Source organism: Osmerus mordax, chromosome 1 (genome assembly GCF_038355195.1).
Source record: "Osmerus mordax isolate fOsmMor3 chromosome 1, fOsmMor3.pri, whole genome shotgun sequence".
Taxonomy (NCBI): Eukaryota; Metazoa; Chordata; class Actinopteri; order Osmeriformes; family Osmeridae; genus Osmerus; species Osmerus mordax.
Window position 1 is genome coordinate 17,253,646 of NC_090050.1, and position 20,029 is coordinate 17,273,674.

Sequence of the window (20,029 nt, forward strand, 5' to 3'; positions counted from 1 at the left end):
AGCCCAACTCCCTCACCGCTCAGCCAACTGACTCCACCTTCCACATCTCAAGCACTACCACTATTAGCTACCCTAACTGAAAGCTAGCTGGGTACTGGCCAGGATTTACAGAACAGCAAATTTAGGGGGCGTGCATTTCTGGGCAGGGCTATGTTGGGCCTTGCTAGGAATTGCACCCCCTGCTAAATTTGACTAGGAAAGTGCGAGATGCCTGAAACCTACTGTGGTTACTCATAGTAGTCCTCTCAATATACAGTAAGAATCATTTGATGCTAGGATATACAGAACAGAAATTAATTCCCTCAGCCTGTTTCTCCCCTTCCTCCTCCTCCTTCTCACCTTGACAGATATTGCCCCAGTATGATTGCCCCGCCCCCGTCATGTTATTCCCACAATGGTAGTCCTGTTCCTGCACCCATAAGGAGTCCTCTTCCTCATCTTCATTCTGGAACAGGTCCTCCAACTTGAGATGGAAGAAGTTCATCCACTCTTTGGCCTCAGAGTCAGGGTCCTCTTCGACCTCATTCAGGAATGCCTAAATGACCCAAAGGACCGTTTTCAACTGTTCAACAAAGGCCTATTAATACCTAGGAATTCATAATAATCTTGCTTATTCTCTGTGTCCGCCTTTTCAGAGTTCACCTTAAAAGCTTTCTCCAGAACAGCGTCCTGCGGAGAAAAAACACATATTTTTTCTGCCAAGCAGGGAGAACAGTCAAGTCTGAAACTGGAAAAATATTAAGACTTCTAAAAACTGTAGCCTTCATGCGGATCTATATATTGCACACATTGCAGCATACATCCTGATGCAACATGTTAGCACTTGGCATTCCAATGATGAAAGGACAGTTAGCAGTATTATTAATCACTGATAAGCATCAGTAGGTTGAAGCCATTGATTGTAGATACCATACAATGACCAAGATGTGTAAAAATCTCAAACCAAGTCGTAAATAGGCTACTTGTTACTTGTCAACCAGTAGGAGGCAGCATAACAGCAAAACGGAAGAACTAAGGTTTTCCAAACCAGCAATGTGGTTATGAGACACTTATTTTAGACTATATACCAGGGCCTAGATTAATGATAGTAAAATATTACGCTAATCTCACATTCACAAAATATCTAAAATTCCATAATCATCTACGGAAAGTCATAGTTCTCTCTGCGTGAATGGCTAAATAGCTACGTATTGGTAAGTCTTCTTTGGCTAGAAGGGCTAGTCAAGCTTGTCCGATAGCTAGTGCTAGCTAGTGTGAGCTAACTTAGACTTTGAGATAGCCCAGAGAAAAAGCTAGCACTTGGTAAATTCGCTGCAACTGCTTGCATTACTAAACTTGCAGTTTTAGTTTCGTAAACCTCTTTATTTTACTGCAGTGTAATAATGCCACGAGTCTATAATATTTCCAGCACGTAAAACTTCAGGTACAGTATTGGACAGATATTTATTAGCTAGCTAAGATAGCTAGATAATATTGTGGCTAGTTTGTGATAGCATTTGGGATACAATAGTACAGTATTGGCTAACTAGCTAGGATGGAAGATAACATTGCCCCTGTCATCCGAAATTTTGTTTAGTATCAAGAGGACCCAAGCCTTGTAGCTAGCATGCTAGCTAGCTAGTTTACCTTGCTTCTGAACTTGACATAGCTATGCAAAAAAACTGTGCTGACTGCAGTGCTAAATTAGATTGCTGGTTAAATTATTGTTCATGGTTCTGAAACGCTAAATTGAAAGTTTAGTTTAAAAACTTGTTTTGAATTGTTTTGCAGATGCCTCGATAGAAGATTACAGTGGCCCAATGAATCTTTCTTGTAAACCATATATAAAAGATTTTCAGATGCAGTCCTCTCCCACACACACATGAGTGCTGTGTTTCCCTGGCACTGGGCAGAGTGGCATGCCTGACCGGGACAGCTCCTACCTGTCAGGTGGTGGTGGGAACAGCAGCAGTGTGGGGGAGGAAGGGGGGCCAGGTTTGGGGGGCACAGGAGAGGGCAGAGGGGTATCAGCTGGGGGCAGTGGGTCTGGTGGTATGGGTGGAGGAGGTGCTCTAGGGAATGGGAGTTGTGGGGGGAGCGGAGCTGGGGGTCTGGGTTCAGGAGTTCCCCCTGATGGTGTCTGCAGGGACTTTTTGCGAAATGTGTGCAAGAGGGGCAAACGCTGCCGCTTTAGACATCCAGACTTTAATGAGGTGCCAGACTTGGGGGTGCAGAAGAATGAGTTCATCTTCTGCCACGACCACCAAAATAAGGAATGTGTACGCTCCAACTGCCGTTTTGTCCACGGATCAAAGGAGGATGAGGACTACTATAAGAAGACTGGAGAGCTGCCCCTCAGGCTGAGGGGGAAAGTGGCAGCCGGTCTAGGACTGTCCCCCATGGACCTCCCTCATAGCCGAGGAGAGGTCCCCATCTGCAGAGACTTCTTAAAAGGAGAATGCCAGAGGGGCAACAAATGTAAATTCCGTCATGTTAAAAAGGACTTTGAGTATGAGCCCAGTATGGGAGTGGGGGGAGTGATGGGACCAGGGGCCAGTGGCATGGTAAACACAGGTGGTGGGGTTGGTGGAGCAGGGGGAGGTGCCTGTGGGGGTATGTCTGGACTAGTTGGGAGTGTTGGTGGGGGTAACATGATTGGTATGGGTTGTCCTAGCCTGGGGGGTTGCAGAGACCCTGTCATCTCAGGGGTTGGGGGAGTTGGAGCTGTGGGAATGGGAGGATGCTTGTCCATGGGGCCATCGGGACAGCGTAGATATGACAGGGGTCCTTGCTCAGTGTATGACCCACTGTATGAAAGTGGGCTATTTGAGACGGGGCCACTGGAGGTTCCTGTTGACCATACAGCCCTGCAACTGAAGAGGCGCAGGCTCGAGGGGCTGCGCCTGTCAGACGTCAGTGGAGGGGGGCACTACGAGCTGGGGGTTCAGGCCACGCTGCAGCCTCGGCACATGGACTACCGCTTCCTGGAGGAGGAGAATGCTCTGCTGAGGAGGAGAGTGGAGGAACTCAAGAAGCAGGTAATTGTGCTTGAATTTTGCCTGAATCTATACATAACATTCCTGCTAGATCATGTCATTTGAACTTTTTTCATGTTGATGTTGTATTGTTTATGTCTTTCTCAGGTGTCTAACTTAATAGCCACTAATGAAGTTCTGCTGGACCAGAATGCCCAGTTCAGGAGCCAGACTAAGGTGTTGACCCTGTCTTCTGCTTCTGCACCCCCTGACCAGAGCCTGGTGCCCTCTGTTTGTGCAGTGAGCTCCTACAACCACAGTATTGCCCAGACTCACACAACCCTGAGCAGTGCAGGGCTGCAGCCTCGCCCAGTCAACCAACAGGACATGGTAGCTCCTACCGGAGCCCCTACAGCATCTCAAGCCAACTCTGTCCAGCCCACTGCTCCCCCCCCCCACCTCAACCCTGAGATCACCCCCCTCTCTGCTGCCCTGGTCCAGACTATTGCTCAGGGTATGGCACCACCAGTCTCCATGGCACCCGTGACTGTATCCGTGGCACCTGTGGCTGTATCCATGGCACAGCCTCTGGCGGGCATTACTATGAGCCATGCCACCACCCCCATGGTATCCTACCCCATCGCCAGCCAGAGTATGAGGATCACCACCCTGCCTCACTGACCCAAACTCACCCTCTCTGTTCAGACTCGTCGTTGTTTGTCAGAATGAGCTCAAGCTAGTGTTTGAGACTGGGTGTTCTGTGGCACTTAAAGCAGATAACAGACAGACAGAGACTGAAGTGGCTATGGCTGACCTGTGAAGTTGAAGGTTTGTAGTATGCCAAAGGGACCCTTGAAACAGGCACCAAAAACTGTAACAAACTGTTAAATTATGCCACAAGAATATCATGGTAATCCGAAGGTTGCCAGTTCGATTCCCCGTCAAGCCACCTGACGTTGTGTCCTTGGGCAAGGCACTTCACCCTACTTGCCTCGGGGGAATGTCCCTGTACTTACTGTAAGTCGCTTTGGATAAGAGCGTCTGCTAAATGACTAAATGTAAATGTAAATGTAATCATGGAACTGAACGTTTTTAGAATGTGACGCTGACAGAGAATTTACTTTAAAGGTAGTTTATATTTATGTGATTTGCTCTGGTGAAAAGTAACTTTGGTACTTTCATGAGAATAACAACCACTCAAAAAGACCCCTTTTGGTTGTAGCCTATTCCTTTTCAAATCAAAATAATTGTCATCAGATGTCTCAAACAAATGCAAAAAAATTGTACCATCACTGGTTGGTACTGGAGAATTCATAACTACTAACAATTATTAGTAGCTGTCTAACAAAATGTTGGACACCAGGGGAAGAAGAACGGTGACAATGTAGGCAGTACAACATGTTATGCATAAAACTCAACAGGAAAAGGCTTGGGCTCTTGCTATAGGCTGGAATAAGCTATTCTGTAAATACAACGTAAGTACACGTAGAGCTAACTATGTAAACAATTGAGGATTTTGGTTGGTTACCATAATCAGGTTGTGCAGGGACCAACAGACAAATGCATAGTAATGCACGGATTTAGTGGGGTTAACCAGAATGCACACACTGCAAGTTTAAAATAAACCGGGCTGTTAACTTTAGGGGCTATTGTTTTAAGGTGGTTGTCTAAAGATTACAGTCCCAACAGTGGTTGTACCGTTGCGTTGGTTCATAAACTGGAAGGTTTAGGCCTCAGCCTCATCGGTTCCTTTCTCAAAACGACATTCCTTAATTGTGAAGTTTTTTGTATCAGCCTATAGACGTCTTCTATTTCAGTATAATATTCAATAGTAAGTTACTGTAAATACCACATGCGTAATCACTTTTTATTGCTAAACTTGTAATGACAGGCATGCGTCCAGCAAGGATGCGTCTTTCCTCATCACAGGGCGTGTTTTGATTCTGTTAACCACACTGGTTGAACAGCAGCTCAGCGTGCCAGAGAGATTTTTTTGGGGCACAACGCGTAAGGAGTTGATTCTCTGCGGGCGAAGTGACAAAAAGGCCTAAACGGGAACTTTGTAGTAATACATGACTTTACGAATCGTTTACAAACAATTGCTTAAACTAACTTGCACACCACCAAAGATGACACGGATGGACCTTTAAGTCAATAGTGAGGCGTGCGTTATTACTGGCTACTACAACAAGGGCACTACAACTACGCTATACTACATTCACATTCTTACGTTAGTGTAATAGTGCAGCTTATCACCAACCCGGTCGAGTAACATTGACATTGCGAGAAGACGACGACACGATGCAGGGAGGAAAAGATTCGGAGGCTAGCGGCTTGAAGGGCACAGAGTATTTGTCCCAATCTGTTAAGAATGCTCTGGATAGCGAAGAAACGGAAATCCCCAAAGCCAAAGGGATTGATGCTGTGTCTGTTTTGTGGACTTTCGGAAAATGCCTTGGTGCATTACTCCCTGTGTACCTGGCTGGATACTATCGGGTCAGCACCAGTTTGTTAGTTTTCGGGCTGATGGTCTACACTGGATGGAAACATTCACGCGAAGCGAAGGAGTCTCGCTTGCGGTCCGCCATTCAGTCTCTACACGACGAGCAAGAGTATACTTCCATGAAAGTATTTAAAAACAAACGAGATCTACCTGCTTGGGTAAGGATAACACCAAACGGCTGGTCAATGGTTCAGACTCGGAAACATCAGAACCCCGTGACAGCATTGTCATCTTTACCAATATCTTAAATGGCCTACCTAACGTTTTTGAACGTTAGCTAATAATCTGTCCAAAAAAATGAAAGACACAATGTGAACAATATTATCATTGCAGGCTACTCATTGCTACTCAGGACCCATTTAATTAATATCTGTACTGATTTATTGTCTTTTATGTTTTCATGATGGACCTGCCAATAGCCAGGTGAAATATTTAAGTTCAGCTTTTGGTATGTGGACTATCAGCTGCGTATGTCGGTCTCTCACATTCAGCCTTTGACTTGCAATATCAACCCTACTGCATCTAGTCACTTTAGGCACTATATAGGCACTTTTCAGTATCAACTATCAAGTAATTGCGGACTAAAACAGGAGCAGTGAATGTAGAGGTGAATCAGTGATAACAGATCAAGGGGGCAGAAAATGCCTTTCTAGATTACATACCTTATTTGGTATATGGTTTAGAATGATGTCTGTGAACTACCACATTCTAACACTTCCTGATACTCATATATTCCGTTATAGCATTCATGCAGCCTAAACCACATCCCACCAAACCCAAAGTAACAAGAAATTTTGTCGTAATGCAGAATTGTATGCCCTAACCCTAACTTCTATCCAGGTACCATTTGGAACTAATCTAATATGAGGCTTAATTCCTTACAGGTCAATTTCCCAGATGTGGAGAAGGTGGAGTGGCTAAATAAGGTACTGCTTCACCCATGTGCTCTATTGCATTCTCTTCACCAATACAACAAAGGTGTGCCTCCTCTTTAAGAGACAACTTGAATCCATCGCTGTTCCATTAAGCCCACTGTAAACACACCAGCCTATTTTTCTCAGTGACACAGCTGTTGCGTTGATGGACAGTTGGTAGGGTTTGTTAGGCTAGCGTTGGAATTGCTGCAGCAGCAGCCATGTTGCTGGCCTCCCCCGCCACTATGTCTGGACTGGAGCTAGAGCTGCTCTCTCTTACTGCAGCCTACAACAGGCCCTCCGCCACTCTGTCAGCCTTTCCACTAGATGACTCACAGGAAAGGGGAGGGAATAGCCTAAACTTCCAAAACCAATCAAACTGCAACAAATGGTGTCGTCCTGAGCCTTGTCTTGCTGGCCATGCCCTTTAAAGCTAAGAATAAACTCCTTAGCCGAGAGAAAAAAATATATCAAAATGACTGCTGCAATGTGAACATGAGGTCTGTCTGAGGCCCTGTACTGTCTTGAGACAAAGCTGATATTCGAGCTGTGTTCCTTGAGGGGAGATCACCAGACTGCCTGCTCTCCTACAGGCCACATGCTCCACAGGAGCTCCATGCTGCTGGTGACTCACCCCAGATTGACGAGGCAACAGTCACCCAACCACAAATACCCGCTGCAGAGTAGTCTGCTTTCAGATAAACACAATCCCCCACATAAGAACTTGGTAAAGATCTAATGGGTTACTATGGATACCATATTGAGGAAACAGTAGACGGGGAACATAAACATACTGCGGCAGCCTCCAGAGAAGCCATGTTTTCATGATCCACCAGAGAGCAGGGTAGAGCCACATAATGAAGACATTCACAATGAATAGGGTAAGAGATCCATTTCCTGACTATTGTGTTATAACAGTCTGATGTGCGTATTCCTTGGCCCACCCATGCAGGTGTTGCAGCAGGTGTGGCCCTTTGTGGGCCAGTATCTGGAGAAGCTGCTGGTAGAGACCATTGCTCCTTCCATCCGGAACTCCAGCTCCCACCTGCAGACTCTTAGCTTCACCAAGGTGGACTTTGGAGACAAGGTTTGAGGCTACAGATATCAGACGCGCACACGAAAACACACACAATGTGCTGTACATCATAATGCTTTGATGTCAATGCACACGTATTCACGAAAAGGTTTTTGTGTGGGGTTTTTTCTGTTTCTGTGCTGAAGGCCATGAAGGTTGTGGGGGTGAAAGCTCACACAGAGAACGAGAGAGGGCAGGTGCTGTTGGATCTGTACATCAGGTGACCTTTGATGTTCTGTTTGACTTGGCTCTGCACCTCACTGTCTGCCATTCAGTACTGATTAGCTCACTCCTCCAACTCTGGTATAAAGCAATACATTCTCTTTCCCCTTTCCTCCTCTCTTTGTCCTTCCTTTCCCATGAAGCTATGTCGGCGATGTTGAGATCAATGTCGAGGTGAAGAGGTATTTCTGTAAAGCTGGAGTCAAGGGAATACAGGTACGCAGTGTCAGAAAAGAGACCTAGAAGAAAGGCTAAACCAAACCCTGTAAGGAATTAGATGAGTATGCAGTATGTAGTGTTGGTCTTTGATCCATCTCCTCTCCCCTCAGCTGCATGGGATGATGCGGGTGATTCTGGAGCCTCTCATTGGTGACGTCCCTATTGTGGGCGCGGTCACCATGTTCTTTATCCGTAGGCCGGTGGGTCCTGGCTTCTGGCCTCCTTGATCTTCCACTCCTCCTTCCATCCTTAGATCTCTCTACCATCCCACCTCACTCCACAATAGCGTAGTCACCTCAGTCATAGTCTGCTGTGTTTTCTCATCTGTGTTTTGGTCTCATCCTAGAAACTGGATATCAATTGGACTGGACTGACTAATCTGTTGGACATTCCTGGCCTGAAGTGAGCATTGTATTGGATGTAAAACGTATTCTGATGTTACCTACTGTATGTACCGGCCAGTTAAAACCTCCCTCCCTCTTGGTGTTGCAGTGTCATGTCTGACAGTATGATCATGGACGCCATCGCCTCCTTCCTGGTCCTGCCCAATCGCCTCACTGTCCCTCTAGTGGCAGACCTGCATGTGGCCCAACTACGCTCCCCTCTGCCCAGGGTGAGACCCTGCCACACACTCTGCTAACACCGCGGCACACACATCTCAACCTCATGGCTTGACCTTCTTTTCAATTCTCTCCCTTCTAACCACCTAGGGTGTGGTGCGTATCCACCTGGTGGAGGCTGAGGACCTTGCAGCCAAGGACAACTACATGAAGGGGGTGATAGCGGGTATGTCCGACCCCTACGCCCTGCTCAGGGTGGGCCCTCAGACCTTCACCTCCCACCACATAGACAACACCCTCTGCCCCAAATGGGGTGAGATGTACGAGGTGAGACGCTGATAGAACAGCACAGAGGTGTTGTTGTTTTTTATGATGCGTTGTTGCGCTGTTGGTAAGGTGTGTGTTGCGCTGTGGCGTTTGGTACCATGGTCCACATGTGTTTCAGTAGAGGGCGGTGGAGGGTGGTGTTTCCCATCATGGTGCAGTGTCGAGACCATAGCCATGTCAGACTCCACACTCATGTCCCGGTGTGTGTCCATGTGTATCAGGTCATTGTCCATGAGGTGCCGGGTCAGGAGTTGGAAGTGGAGGTGTATGACAAAGACACCGACCAGGATGACTTCCTGGGCAGGTACTTGTCTCAGCCCATGTGTGTCTTTAGATGTCGCATCTCATAATGTCCCTTTTCACGTCTTTTATCCCCATCAGACTCATGGGGGAGAATGCCCCACCGTTATTGGGTTGTGCATTTGAGCACTATAGCATTTCTAAACGGCCACATTTGCCTTTCTGTCCATATGCAAACACACACACACAGGACAAAGGTGGATCTGGGGATAGTGAAGAAGTCAACAGCTGTTGATGAAGTGAGTGATTTGAAATACCTTCAAAGTTAATTACAACAAAATATGCCTTAATATAAGCAAAACCGAAACGTACATGGTTTTCGTAAAGTGTCTTGTGTGGTGGTTTTCTCAGTGGTTCCCTCTAAAAGACACTCGTTCTGGCCGAATCCACCTCAAAATGGAGTGGCTGACCTTGCTGCCCAACACAGACCAACTGGACCAGGTCTGCTTTTTTAATGCTCTCCCACACACACACACACACACACACACACACACACACACACACACACACACACACACACTACAGTTAATGATACACAAGCACAATAAGCATTTCTGTATCCTACAACAGTGGTGAGTGTGTTCAGGATATTGGCAGAGAGCCAAAGTGAAAGAATGTGCTAGAACGTTGGTGCTCCTCCACCCCTCTCTCCCAGGTCCTCCAGAGGAACGAGAGTGTGATTGTGTCCAGTAAGACCGCAGACCCCCCTTCGGCAGCCATCTTGGCCGTCTATCTGGATAAAGCTGAGGCTCTTCCTGTGAGTCATTTCTAGAGCTTTCTCTTTCCTCGGATTCCCAATCCTTTCTCCCAACACAGCCCAAGGCTGATTCCTGTCTCTGGATATAATGAGTCTGAAAATATTTGATCCTCATTCACTCCGTTACATGCTCAGGCATGTTAAGGAAAATGTTGACCTATTCATTTTAACAGACACTTTTTCACTTAGCAGATGCTTGTTTTCCTTTTGTGTGTGCGTGTGTGCGTGTTACAGATGAAGAAAGGTAGTAAGGAACCGAGTCCCATGGTGCAGCTGTCCGTGCAGGACATCACAAGAGAAAGCAGGGTACTGTCAACAAGAATCTTCTTAAACAGAACCCCTTCAGCATGTACAATATTGTGTCTCCTACGTGGAAGAAGTGAACTCCCTCCTCCTCCTCCCTCTCTCTGCCTTCACTCAGACGTGTTACACAACCATCAACCCAGAGTGGGAGGACGCCTTCACCTTCTTTATCCAGGATCCACGTCAACAGGACATAGATATCCAGGTGAACTTGACTGAATATCCCAGTTGGGAATGGATCACTTTACTGTCTTAATCTTTCTGTCCAGAAACAGCAGTTGTTATATGACTTTGTATTATTCTAAATACACTGTCATCCCCTGTTCTCCTCCAGGTGAAGGACAACGACCGTGTGCAGACCCTAGGCAGTCTGACTATCCCTCTCTCTAGACTGCTGTCCAGCCCCACCCTTTCTCTGGACCAGTGGTTCCAGCTGAACAACTCGGGGCCTGCCAGCCGAATTTACATCAACATCGTACTCAGGGTAAAATATATCAGTGTATCTCCAATAATTGTTCTGTTTATGTCTTTGTGTGATGGTGACATATTTGCTCTCTCTCTCTCAGGTGCTGTGGCTGGATGAGCTGAAGGTCTCCACATCCCTCCTCTCTACAGAGGCAGCTCTCCTGGCAGCTGGCCGTTCCAAGCCTCGGCCCCAGCACACCACCCCTGACCCCAGCTTTGCCACGGAGGTAATTGTCACAGTACACGATTAAGGACACATAGTAGATATACAGAACATGACCAACAGGATGAAATGCAAAGACTACTATATCAAGTTGTATAGTAACATACCTAGGTATACAAGTTGTACTATACATAGTATAACATACCTTTTTTCTTTAAGGGGGTTTTGAGAATCCATCTTCTGGAAGGTCAAAACCTGGTGCCCAAGGACAACCTGATGGGGGGAATGGTGAAGGGCAAGAGTGACCCCTACGTGGTGATCAACATCGGTGGGGAGACCTTCAGGAGTCAGGTCATCAAGGGGAACCTGAACCCCACCTGGAATGAGATGTATGAGGTATGGCAGGGCACTGGGAGAGGACTGGAGAAGACATCTGATAGGTTTCATAGATTAGGTAAAGGATGTCATTGCTCAACTAATTGGCTGGATTTAATAATGTTATATTTATAGTCTAAATAGGCTGTACTCAGCAGGACAATTGTATTACTGTGGGGACAAAGCAATGTACTGTATCCCAGAATCTGTTTAGACTCTAAGCTTGTTGGAGATGACCTTTAAAGCTGAGCGCTTGTCTTGTGTTTAAGGTGGTTCTGACACAACTTCCTGGTCAGGAGTTGCAGTTGGAGCTGTTTGACAAAGACATGGACATGAAGGATGACTTCATGGGCAGGTAATACCTTCTACTGTTGCAGGTCCAGTATGCTGTTGCTAGATTAGGCCTGTAGTTTCTGTGCTCCTGCTTCTTGTTTGCTCTGTAATCTCAAACAGCTCCATCTGTTGATACAGGTTAAAGGTCAGTCTGAAGGATATAATCAGCTCACAGTACACAGACCAGGTGAGTTCCTCATGTAGGCGTCAATATCAAGGGTCAGCTTGTGTAAGTGCAAACCATGCTTGACTACTGTATTATTGTGTTCCAGTGGTACACTCTGAATGATGTGAAGTCTGGTTGTGTTCACCTGGTACTGGAGTGGGTACCAACAGTATCAGAACCAAGCAGACTGGACCAGGTGAGGATCATCTCAAAGCTGATTGATGTACTAGTTAACAGTGATACAGACTCACTCACTGGTTTGTTTTTGTGTGTGTATGTGTGGTCAGGTGATGCAGTTCCACTCCAAGCAGTCCTTCCAGAACAAAGCTGTTCCCTCTGTGGCCCTGCTGTTTGTGTATGTGGATAGTGCAAACGGTCTGCCAGTGAGTCAACTTCCTCTTTGTGGGACTATTTCCTTGTCTGTGGACTCAGATGGCTGAGTGGTTAGGGTATCGGGCTATTAATCAGAAGGTCCTTGGGAAAGGCACTTCACCCTACTTGCCTCGGGGGGAATGATCCTGTACTGTAAGTCGCTCTGGATAAGAGCGTCTGCTAAATGACTAAATGTAATGTAAATGTCTGTGGTGATGCTTTGGTATACTTCCTAATGGGCAGGCTATTTTGCCACCTAGTGGTTGTGTTGATACAGGGCGTGGTTATTTATTTTTTCTATAGTTGAAGAAGAGTGGGAAGGAGCCAAAGGTGGGTGCTGAGCTCATTCTTGGACACACCTCCCACAAAACGACGGTGAGATACTCAACTTCTATCCACCATAGTTCAGTTTCCAGTCTGGAGCTATAGCACGTTACAATGTAAAGGAGGTGTCTTCATCTGCATTTGACCAGTCATGTCTCCCTGAAGGTGTGTGATCGCTCTACATCGCCTCAGTGGGACGAGGCTTTCTACTTCCTGGTGCGTGATCCCAGAGAGCAGGTCCTGATCGTGAAGGTGAGCTCTTTCAACAGGTCTTCATAATCACCTTATCAACGCTGTATGAACAGTAGAAGTGTTGTGATAGGGGACAGTTCAGGGATTCATTATTTAGTCTCTTCTTCTAGTTGTCTCACAGTTGGAGTCTGCCTATTGGGTCCCTGGTGGTCCCAGTCAGAGAGCTGCTGTCAGAACCTCAACTGGTCCTGGACCAGTGGCTCAGTCTGGATGGAGCCTCACCTGACAGTCAGATCCTGCTGAGGGCCCAGCTCAAGGTGACGAGTCAAATTTCCACACACACAAACAGACCTCCATTAGAGCTTGTATACAGTTTTAAATGTAAAAGTTTGAAAACTTAAGGGGAAAATAAGTTGGTGGAAGTATGCTCAGCAAGAAGGAAGTACTTTGAAGAGAGTATTGATTCCAGATAGTGTATAATTAGATATTTTGAAATGTGGCACTTTGAAGGCTATGAAGTTCCCTGATGATAATGCTATTGATTGTAATGAAACTCCTCCAGGTGCTGAGCCCTAAGATGTGCCAGAGAGGAGCGGACCAGGCAGAGCCCTCCATGGCTCTCTCTAACATGGCCACTAAACAGAGCTTGGAGAGAGACATGGCACAGAAGTAATACACTCTAAGACTACACTAAGAACACGCCTGAATTCAACAATACTCTACGAATACACACGTTTAATAATACTCTACTAGTATACCAGTATACCCTAAAAACTCCCACAATGCACATGTATTCTCATGTCTCAGTGTGCTCCATCTCCCTCCATCAGGTCCAGTGCAAGGGAAACTCCCGCAGCACCAGTCCCCAGTTCCCTGCCTGTGTCTGAGGGAGCTGAGAGGAAAGCGTCCGATAAAGTGGTCCCTAAACCAGTGACAGAAGATAAGGTGGTCCCTAAACCAGTGACAGAAGATAAGGTGGTCCCTAAAGCAGTGACACCAGACATCCACCCTCCCGCTACCCCCCTTCCTCCACACACCACCCCAGGCCCCAGGTTTGGTGCTGAGGTGAGATCATAGTGAGAGTAGGTGCTGTTGTAGCTGAAGCCATACTGTTGTTTTAGGTTTCCAGCAGTTACAGTCTTTGTCCTGTAGGGGGTGCTGAGGATCCACCTGCTGGAGGCCCAAAACCTGGTTGCCAAGGACAACCTGATGGGGGGCATGGTGAAGGGCAAGAGTGACCCCTACGTCAAGATCCATATTGGAGACGCCAACTTTAAGAGTCATGTGATCAAAGAGAATCTTAACCCCACCTGGAATGAGATGTACGAGGTATGGAAGGAAGTTTAGGTTTCAGCGTGCCCCCCGCCTCACACGCACACTCCCAGACACAAGCAAAGATCATAATCATAATACCGTTCCCCCCCACCCCTAGGCAATATTGGTCCCTACGGCTGGCTTGGAGGTACAGATTGAGCTTTATGACAAAGACATGGACAAAGATGACTTCCTGGGCAGGTAAGAGGAACCTAGGTGATCAGTGTTGTGCTTAATTAAAGGTATACAATCCCTCATTGTGTTGGGGGAAATTCTTCTGTCTGTGAACAGGTTTAAAGTCAGTATGAGCGACATCATCCAGTCCCAGTACACAGACCAGGTGAGGATCATCTTCCTCTCTATTCAGTCCACCAAGTGCATGCCTTCATCCATGGTGACTCACTACTACTGTATATGACTGTGTTCCAGTGGTACACTCTGAACGATACAAAGTCTGGTCGTGTTCACCTGGTCCTGGAGTGGGTACCAACAGTATCAGAACCCAGCAGACTGGACAAGGTCGGTAAATCTATTCTTATTTTGTAAGTGTAGATCATATAATATGTCATATCATAGGACTTAAACATATCATATCACTTGAATGGTTTGATTCCCTCCCAGGTTCTGCAGCTGCAGTCTCTGCAGTCCTTCCACAACAAGGCTGTTCCCTCTGCTGCTCTGCTGTTTGTCTACATGGACAGAGCCCACTCACTGCCTGTGAGTCCCCTTGAAACGGTTCTCTCAAACACAGAACCATCATTCACCACTCCCAGCTATGGATTGAGTGTATTCCTGCGGGCTGTTTTATATGTGTTACTATGTGTGTTTACAGTTAAAGAAAAGTGGGAAGGAGCCTAAAGCTGCAGCTGAACTTGTTGTTGGGAAATCCACCCACAGAACCAAGGTGAGAAACATGAAATGATGTTTCCTTTGGCAACCAAGATCTCACTGCTTAGGATAGGAATCAGGAAAATACTAGTGGACCACATGAACAACTCTTTCTGTATCTCTTCTTTCTGTCTTCCTGAAGGTGTGTGATCGCTCCACATCACCCCAGTGGGATGAATATTTCTACTTCCAGGTTTATGATCCCAGAGAAGACATGCTCATAGTAAAGGTGAGTGTGCGGCTAGCCTCAGCAAGGCACCAGTACACACAGAACAAAATATGGTGTCACTGTACTTCACTGCCATGCTCTATCGTTCTGCTTCTCCTCTCTTTGACCAGCTGTCCAGTGATTGGGAGCAGGCGCTGGGGTCCCTGGTGGTCCCAGTCAGAGAGCTGCTGTCACAACCTCAGCTGCTCCTGGACCAGTGGCTCAGTCTGGATGGAGCCTCAGCTGACAGTCAGATCCTGCTGAGGGCCCAGCTCAAGGTGAGAGGACACCTTTGGACACAATATCATATATACATGTGTAAATGAAGGTATATACTGTACACACAATAGACACACTGTTTACAACATGTTTGTTATTCACAGATTCTGAACTCCAAGATGACAGATGAAGTAGCCAAACCCCAGGTGTCTGTTATTGGTCCAGACACCTTCGCTGAGGCAGAGGAAGAGGAGCCTGTCACTGCCATTGAACAGTCAGTCACAGCAGCCAATGAGGAGGAGCCACACTGTCAGGTGCAATCTGAAAAGTGAGTCATCATTTTGTATGACTGCATACTTTTCAGTCAGTTGCATGTAAAGCTTAAATGATGATCATTGAATGGAAATAATGAATAAAATGTGTGTGTTTGTATTCTCAGACCTGCTGCACTCTTCAGTCATCCCTCTGTCCCTCAACCTGAGACAAGGGAAGCAGAGCCTGATGTCACTAAAAGAGACCCCAGTCCTGCTGACATGGCCGTCCACAGACACGCACATCCTGATCCCAGCGCCAGCGTCCAGGTTATACAATACTGTCTTGGAAGACAAGAACTATTGTGTCATGTATTGGGATATTCAAGTACAACAGCACACTCGGGTACAATGTCATGCCTTATGTGTTTTTTTTAACAGGTAGAAGAACCAGGGTGTACTGAGGTGGTAAAACCAGAAGCCACAGCCCAAGAATCTCTCCCCACAGCTAAGCCCAAGGAGTGAGTTCCATTATGTTTGCACTGCACTGTAGCCCAGACGTATGCAGGCTGTGAAGCAACCCAACGTTGATCTCCTGTCATGGTGTTGTCTTGTGTTTTTGTGCATCCCTGTGTGTATGTGTACAGGTCTGGCATTGGAGGATTAATTCAGGCTACAGTGACTACACTCCCTTCCATTACAGTCCCTGTGGTGGTCAAATCTGATCCCCACCCTGCTGTAACAAGACCATCACATACCACCCCCGATCCTGGCTTTGGCAGAGAGGTTGGTGGGGTTCACTGGTAGAAGTTTATGCACAGATACGGATTCAAAATATACTGTAGTTGCTTTCCAGCAGTTACAGTCTTTGTCCTGTAGGGGGTGCTGAGGATCCACCTGCTGGAGGCCCAAAACCTGGTTGCCAAGGACAACCTGATGGGGGGCATGGTGAAGGGCAAGAGTGACCCCTACGTCAAGATCCATATCGGAGATACCAAGTTTAAGAGTCATGTGATCAAGGAAAATCTCAACCCAATCTGGAATGAGATGTATGAGGTCAGAAAATAGTTTTACTTTCAACAAATTGTGGTTCAGTGCCATTGGTTTGGATTTTTGCTGTGTCCACTGTTTCTGACTGCTGTGTTTCTTCACAGGTGGTTCTGAGTGTGCAGGCTGGCCAGCAGATTCAGTTTGAACTCTATGATAAAGACCTGGACTCTGATGACTTCCTTGGCAGGTGAGTTTGTGTGCCAAGTATACTATACACTCCTTGATGCTTGACCAGGAACTTTGGAATTATTACATTGGCTGAAGTGCACCTTGGTCCATCGTGGAAAAGGCCATTTACAGACTCACCTTTTTTCTTTTTGTCTGATAATTTATAGTTCAGGGATAAGTTGACAGAGAGAGCTTCTATGTGTGTTTACAGGTTTACCATCAGACTGAGTGATGTCATCAGCTCCCACTATATTGACCAGGTGAGTGTGTGAATCATCCAAGCAATCTTGGCAAGGGTTTTCCTGTAACAACTACTGAAAATCACACCCACATTACGGCAACGTCCTTGAATTGCAAGTGGTTCTAATAGTTCAATTGAAATGTTAGGGATTTTTAGGGGTTAGGTTATGTTAGGGGTGTTTTGGTGTCCCAATGATACACTCTATGATCTTTTTCAGTGGTACACTCTGAATGATGTGAAGTCTGGTCGTGTTCACCTGGTCCTGGAGTGGGTACCAACAGTATCAGAACCAAGCAAACTGGACCAGGTCAGAACTTTCTGATGACCCTCTTTTAACCTATTTCATCCTCTTATCCTTGATTATTCCTCTCCAGTCTACCTATTCTTCTCACTGTGTACTGTAGGCTGTATCTGAAGGAAGTAATTAATTCATACTAGAATCCTGTTGAACCAGATGTCTGTTGTCTGTCACAGGGCATAATAACTGTAGAATGTGTGATCTCTGAACATGCCCCTCCCAGGTGCTGCAGCTGCAGTCTCTGCAGTCCTTCCACAACAAGGCTGTTCCCTCTGCTGCTCTGCTGTTTGTCTACATGGACAGAGCCCACTCACTGCCTGTGAGTCCCCTTGAAACGGTTCTCTCAAACACAGAACCATCAGTCACCACTCCCAGCTATGGATTGAGTGTATTCCTGCAGGCTGTTTTATATGTGTTACTATGTGTGTTTACAGTTAAAGAAAAGTGGGAAGGAGCCTAAAGCTGGAGCTGAACTTGTTGTCGGGGACACCACCCACAGAACCAAGGTGAGATCGTCATCAGACTTGTATATGTCCTACTAAAAAAGACATGTCTCAGGAAATAACCCCCCACTCACATGTCTCTTTGAAGGTGTGTGATCGCTCCACTTCTCCTCACTGGAATGAATCTTTCCACTTCGTGGTTCATGACCCTAAACACGAAATGCTTATTGTCAAGGTGAGGCATTGTTTGTGTTTTTGATGACACCATGATTAAGTCTATGAAATCCACAAAAGCATGTAATGTTACATAAAAGATAATAAATATGATAATATCACAAAAGCACATACTACAGGAATGTGTGTATTCACATGCAGCTGTCCAGTGGTTGGGAGCAGGCGCTGGGGTCCCTGGTGGTCCCAGTCAAAGAACTGCTGTCAGAACCTCAACTGGTCCTGGACCAGTGGCTCAGTCTGGATGGAGCCTCACCTGACAGTCAGATCCTGCTGAGGGCCCAGCTCAAGGTGAGAGGCTACATTTTGTATGTGTATCACAATTCTTGAATGGTTTATATTATTTTAACTTCTCGTTAGGGCTTCGACATTACGGCAATACGGTTTATATTGTCTGTGGCACAATGATCAAGGACTAAAAGCTTGACTCTCCCCATGTACAGATCCTAGAGTCCAAGATGGTGGAGATGATAAGCCAAGGGACTGTGCCATGCTCTGCTTATGGTGGCGGCAGTGGGCAGGTGAAGCTGTCTCTGTCCTATGCTTCCAAGGAGAGAAAACTTGTTGCCATTGTACACGCCTGCAGGTACAGGCCTAGTCATTTTTATGTCTTCTCACTAGTTATTTATTTTATTTCCTATTTTGTATATCTTCAAATACCATTTGTAAGAGGAGCTTTGTCCAACTAAACGTGTGTGTGTGTGTGTGCGTGTGTGTGTAGGGGCCTGGTGTCGTCTAGTCCTCCAGACACCTATATTTCCCTCATGCTGTTGCCAGACAAAAGCAAGGCCACAAAGAAGAAGACTGCCACCAAGAAGAAAGATCTAAACCCAGAGTACAATGAGAGGTGTGTGTGCCTCGTGCTTGTGTGTGTGTGTTTAAGTTGTCATGACAGACTTGTAACGTGAGTGCCTTGGTCTGGCCCACCCTGCCAGGTTTGAGTTTGACGTGTCTGTGGAGGAGGCCCGGTTCAGACATCTGAGTGTCTCGGTGAAGAACAGCTCCACCACCTTCAGGAGCCGTGAGAAGGACGTCCTGGGCCAGGTCAGTCTGACGCTCTTTCACTGCTGCTCTGCACAGACACAACCACACTCACCACCACTGGTTTGATTTACCGTAGCTATTGTAATATAATCACCCACCGTTATTGCATTCAACAATTACCTTTCAATTGAATACAAGTTAACTGCAAACATTTCCTTTAGGTTCAAATAGAGCTGGCTCAGATTGACCTGGTCTCTGGGATCACAAAATGGTGAGTCATACAGCCAGTACTGACAGCTTTGCCAAATCCACTGACATCAGATCAGTGGAGAGGTTCTCCGTATGTGTTTAGAAGCTATTTAAGTTGATGATTGACATCCTTCTTTCTTTCTCCCCAAGGTTGAACTTGGAGGAGGCTGAATAGTGTCAATAACAACCTGCTGCGCTTACCATACCTGTCAAAGGTCACCTGTATTATCTCACTCTGAGGCCTTCATCTTGCTACGCACAACACAATCACACCACTATGGCAGCCGACCCCTTTAATCATGTATATTCGTTTGCATGTGAGATTCATATTGCTATAGACTCACTCTCACCAAAGACAAGACTACATGTCAGAACAGTATACAACCTGGAGGGGAACAGGATGGAAAACACACACATATACTGTATGTTGTTTTTGTGTTTATCAGTAATTCAACAGTTACGAAGGTCTTTGTTATGATGGTCAGAAATATTACATAAAGGTTTATGTGTTAATGATTTTAAGATGACTTTTTTTCTTATAACAGTTTGAAAGATTGAAGGATGCAATACTTTTATATTCATTTGCCAAGTTTATTTGGAAACTGTTAGATCTATGCCTTTAAAATATTGTATTTCACAATATGTGCACTTTTATTGGACTGACAACTAATGAAGGAAGGGTCCAGACGGATATTAGAGACATACTAATGAAGCAGGATGTGGATATGAACCAGTAATGTAATGTTTGGAATCTCGGGACTGTAGCCTACTGGATGTGCATTTTCATTGTTGGAATTAAAAGTATTATCTCTAAGACAATATAGCTACATCCTGCATATTCAAGATACTTTAACGGATGCCAAGTAAACAGTTGGTCTTTAACAACATGCCTTCGCAATACATAAATAAAAAGACGTGTCTTGCCATGTTTGCTTGTCTTTGCCGCAACTTTTAGTGTGAA

At 46.0% G+C, this 20,029-nt stretch overlaps 2 protein-coding genes across 2 annotated transcripts; both read left to right on the forward strand.

The window, feature by feature from the left end:
• The first annotated feature begins 1,053 nt into the window (after positions 1-1,053).
• zc3h10 (zinc finger CCCH-type containing 10) lies at positions 1,054-3,859 on the forward strand. The gene is made up of 3 exons (XM_067242501.1): positions 1,054-1,193; positions 1,771-3,017; positions 3,123-3,859. The coding sequence occupies exons 2-3, from the start codon at positions 1,899-1,901 to the stop codon at positions 3,633-3,635; spliced, it is 1,632 nt and encodes a 543-aa protein (XP_067098602.1). The 5' UTR covers positions 1,054-1,193; positions 1,771-1,898; the 3' UTR covers positions 3,636-3,859.
• Positions 3,860-4,955: 1,096 nt separating this feature from the next.
• esyt1b (extended synaptotagmin-like protein 1b) lies at positions 4,956-19,996 on the forward strand. Its single transcript, XM_067231734.1, has 52 exons — positions 4,956-5,615; positions 6,342-6,383; positions 7,324-7,458; positions 7,593-7,666; positions 7,812-7,884; positions 7,998-8,087; positions 8,234-8,289; positions 8,380-8,500; positions 8,598-8,774; positions 8,996-9,078; positions 9,265-9,313; positions 9,426-9,515; positions 9,730-9,831; positions 10,066-10,137; positions 10,253-10,339; positions 10,469-10,618; positions 10,701-10,826; positions 10,982-11,158; positions 11,407-11,492; positions 11,609-11,657; positions 11,743-11,832; positions 11,924-12,019; positions 12,312-12,383; positions 12,498-12,584; positions 12,695-12,841; positions 13,087-13,193; positions 13,355-13,589; positions 13,677-13,853; positions 13,957-14,039; positions 14,130-14,178; positions 14,268-14,357; positions 14,460-14,555; positions 14,671-14,742; positions 14,869-14,955; positions 15,066-15,212; positions 15,318-15,481; positions 15,593-15,734; positions 15,846-15,925; positions 16,052-16,190; positions 16,284-16,460; positions 16,559-16,641; positions 16,834-16,882; positions 17,081-17,170; positions 17,385-17,480; positions 17,596-17,667; positions 17,753-17,839; positions 17,980-18,126; positions 18,279-18,421; positions 18,557-18,682; positions 18,771-18,879; positions 19,041-19,090; positions 19,219-19,996. The coding sequence occupies exons 1-52, from the start codon at positions 5,256-5,258 to the stop codon at positions 19,241-19,243; spliced, it is 5,613 nt and encodes a 1,870-aa protein (XP_067087835.1). The 5' UTR covers positions 4,956-5,255; the 3' UTR covers positions 19,244-19,996.
• The last annotated feature ends 33 nt before the right edge of the window (positions 19,997-20,029 follow it).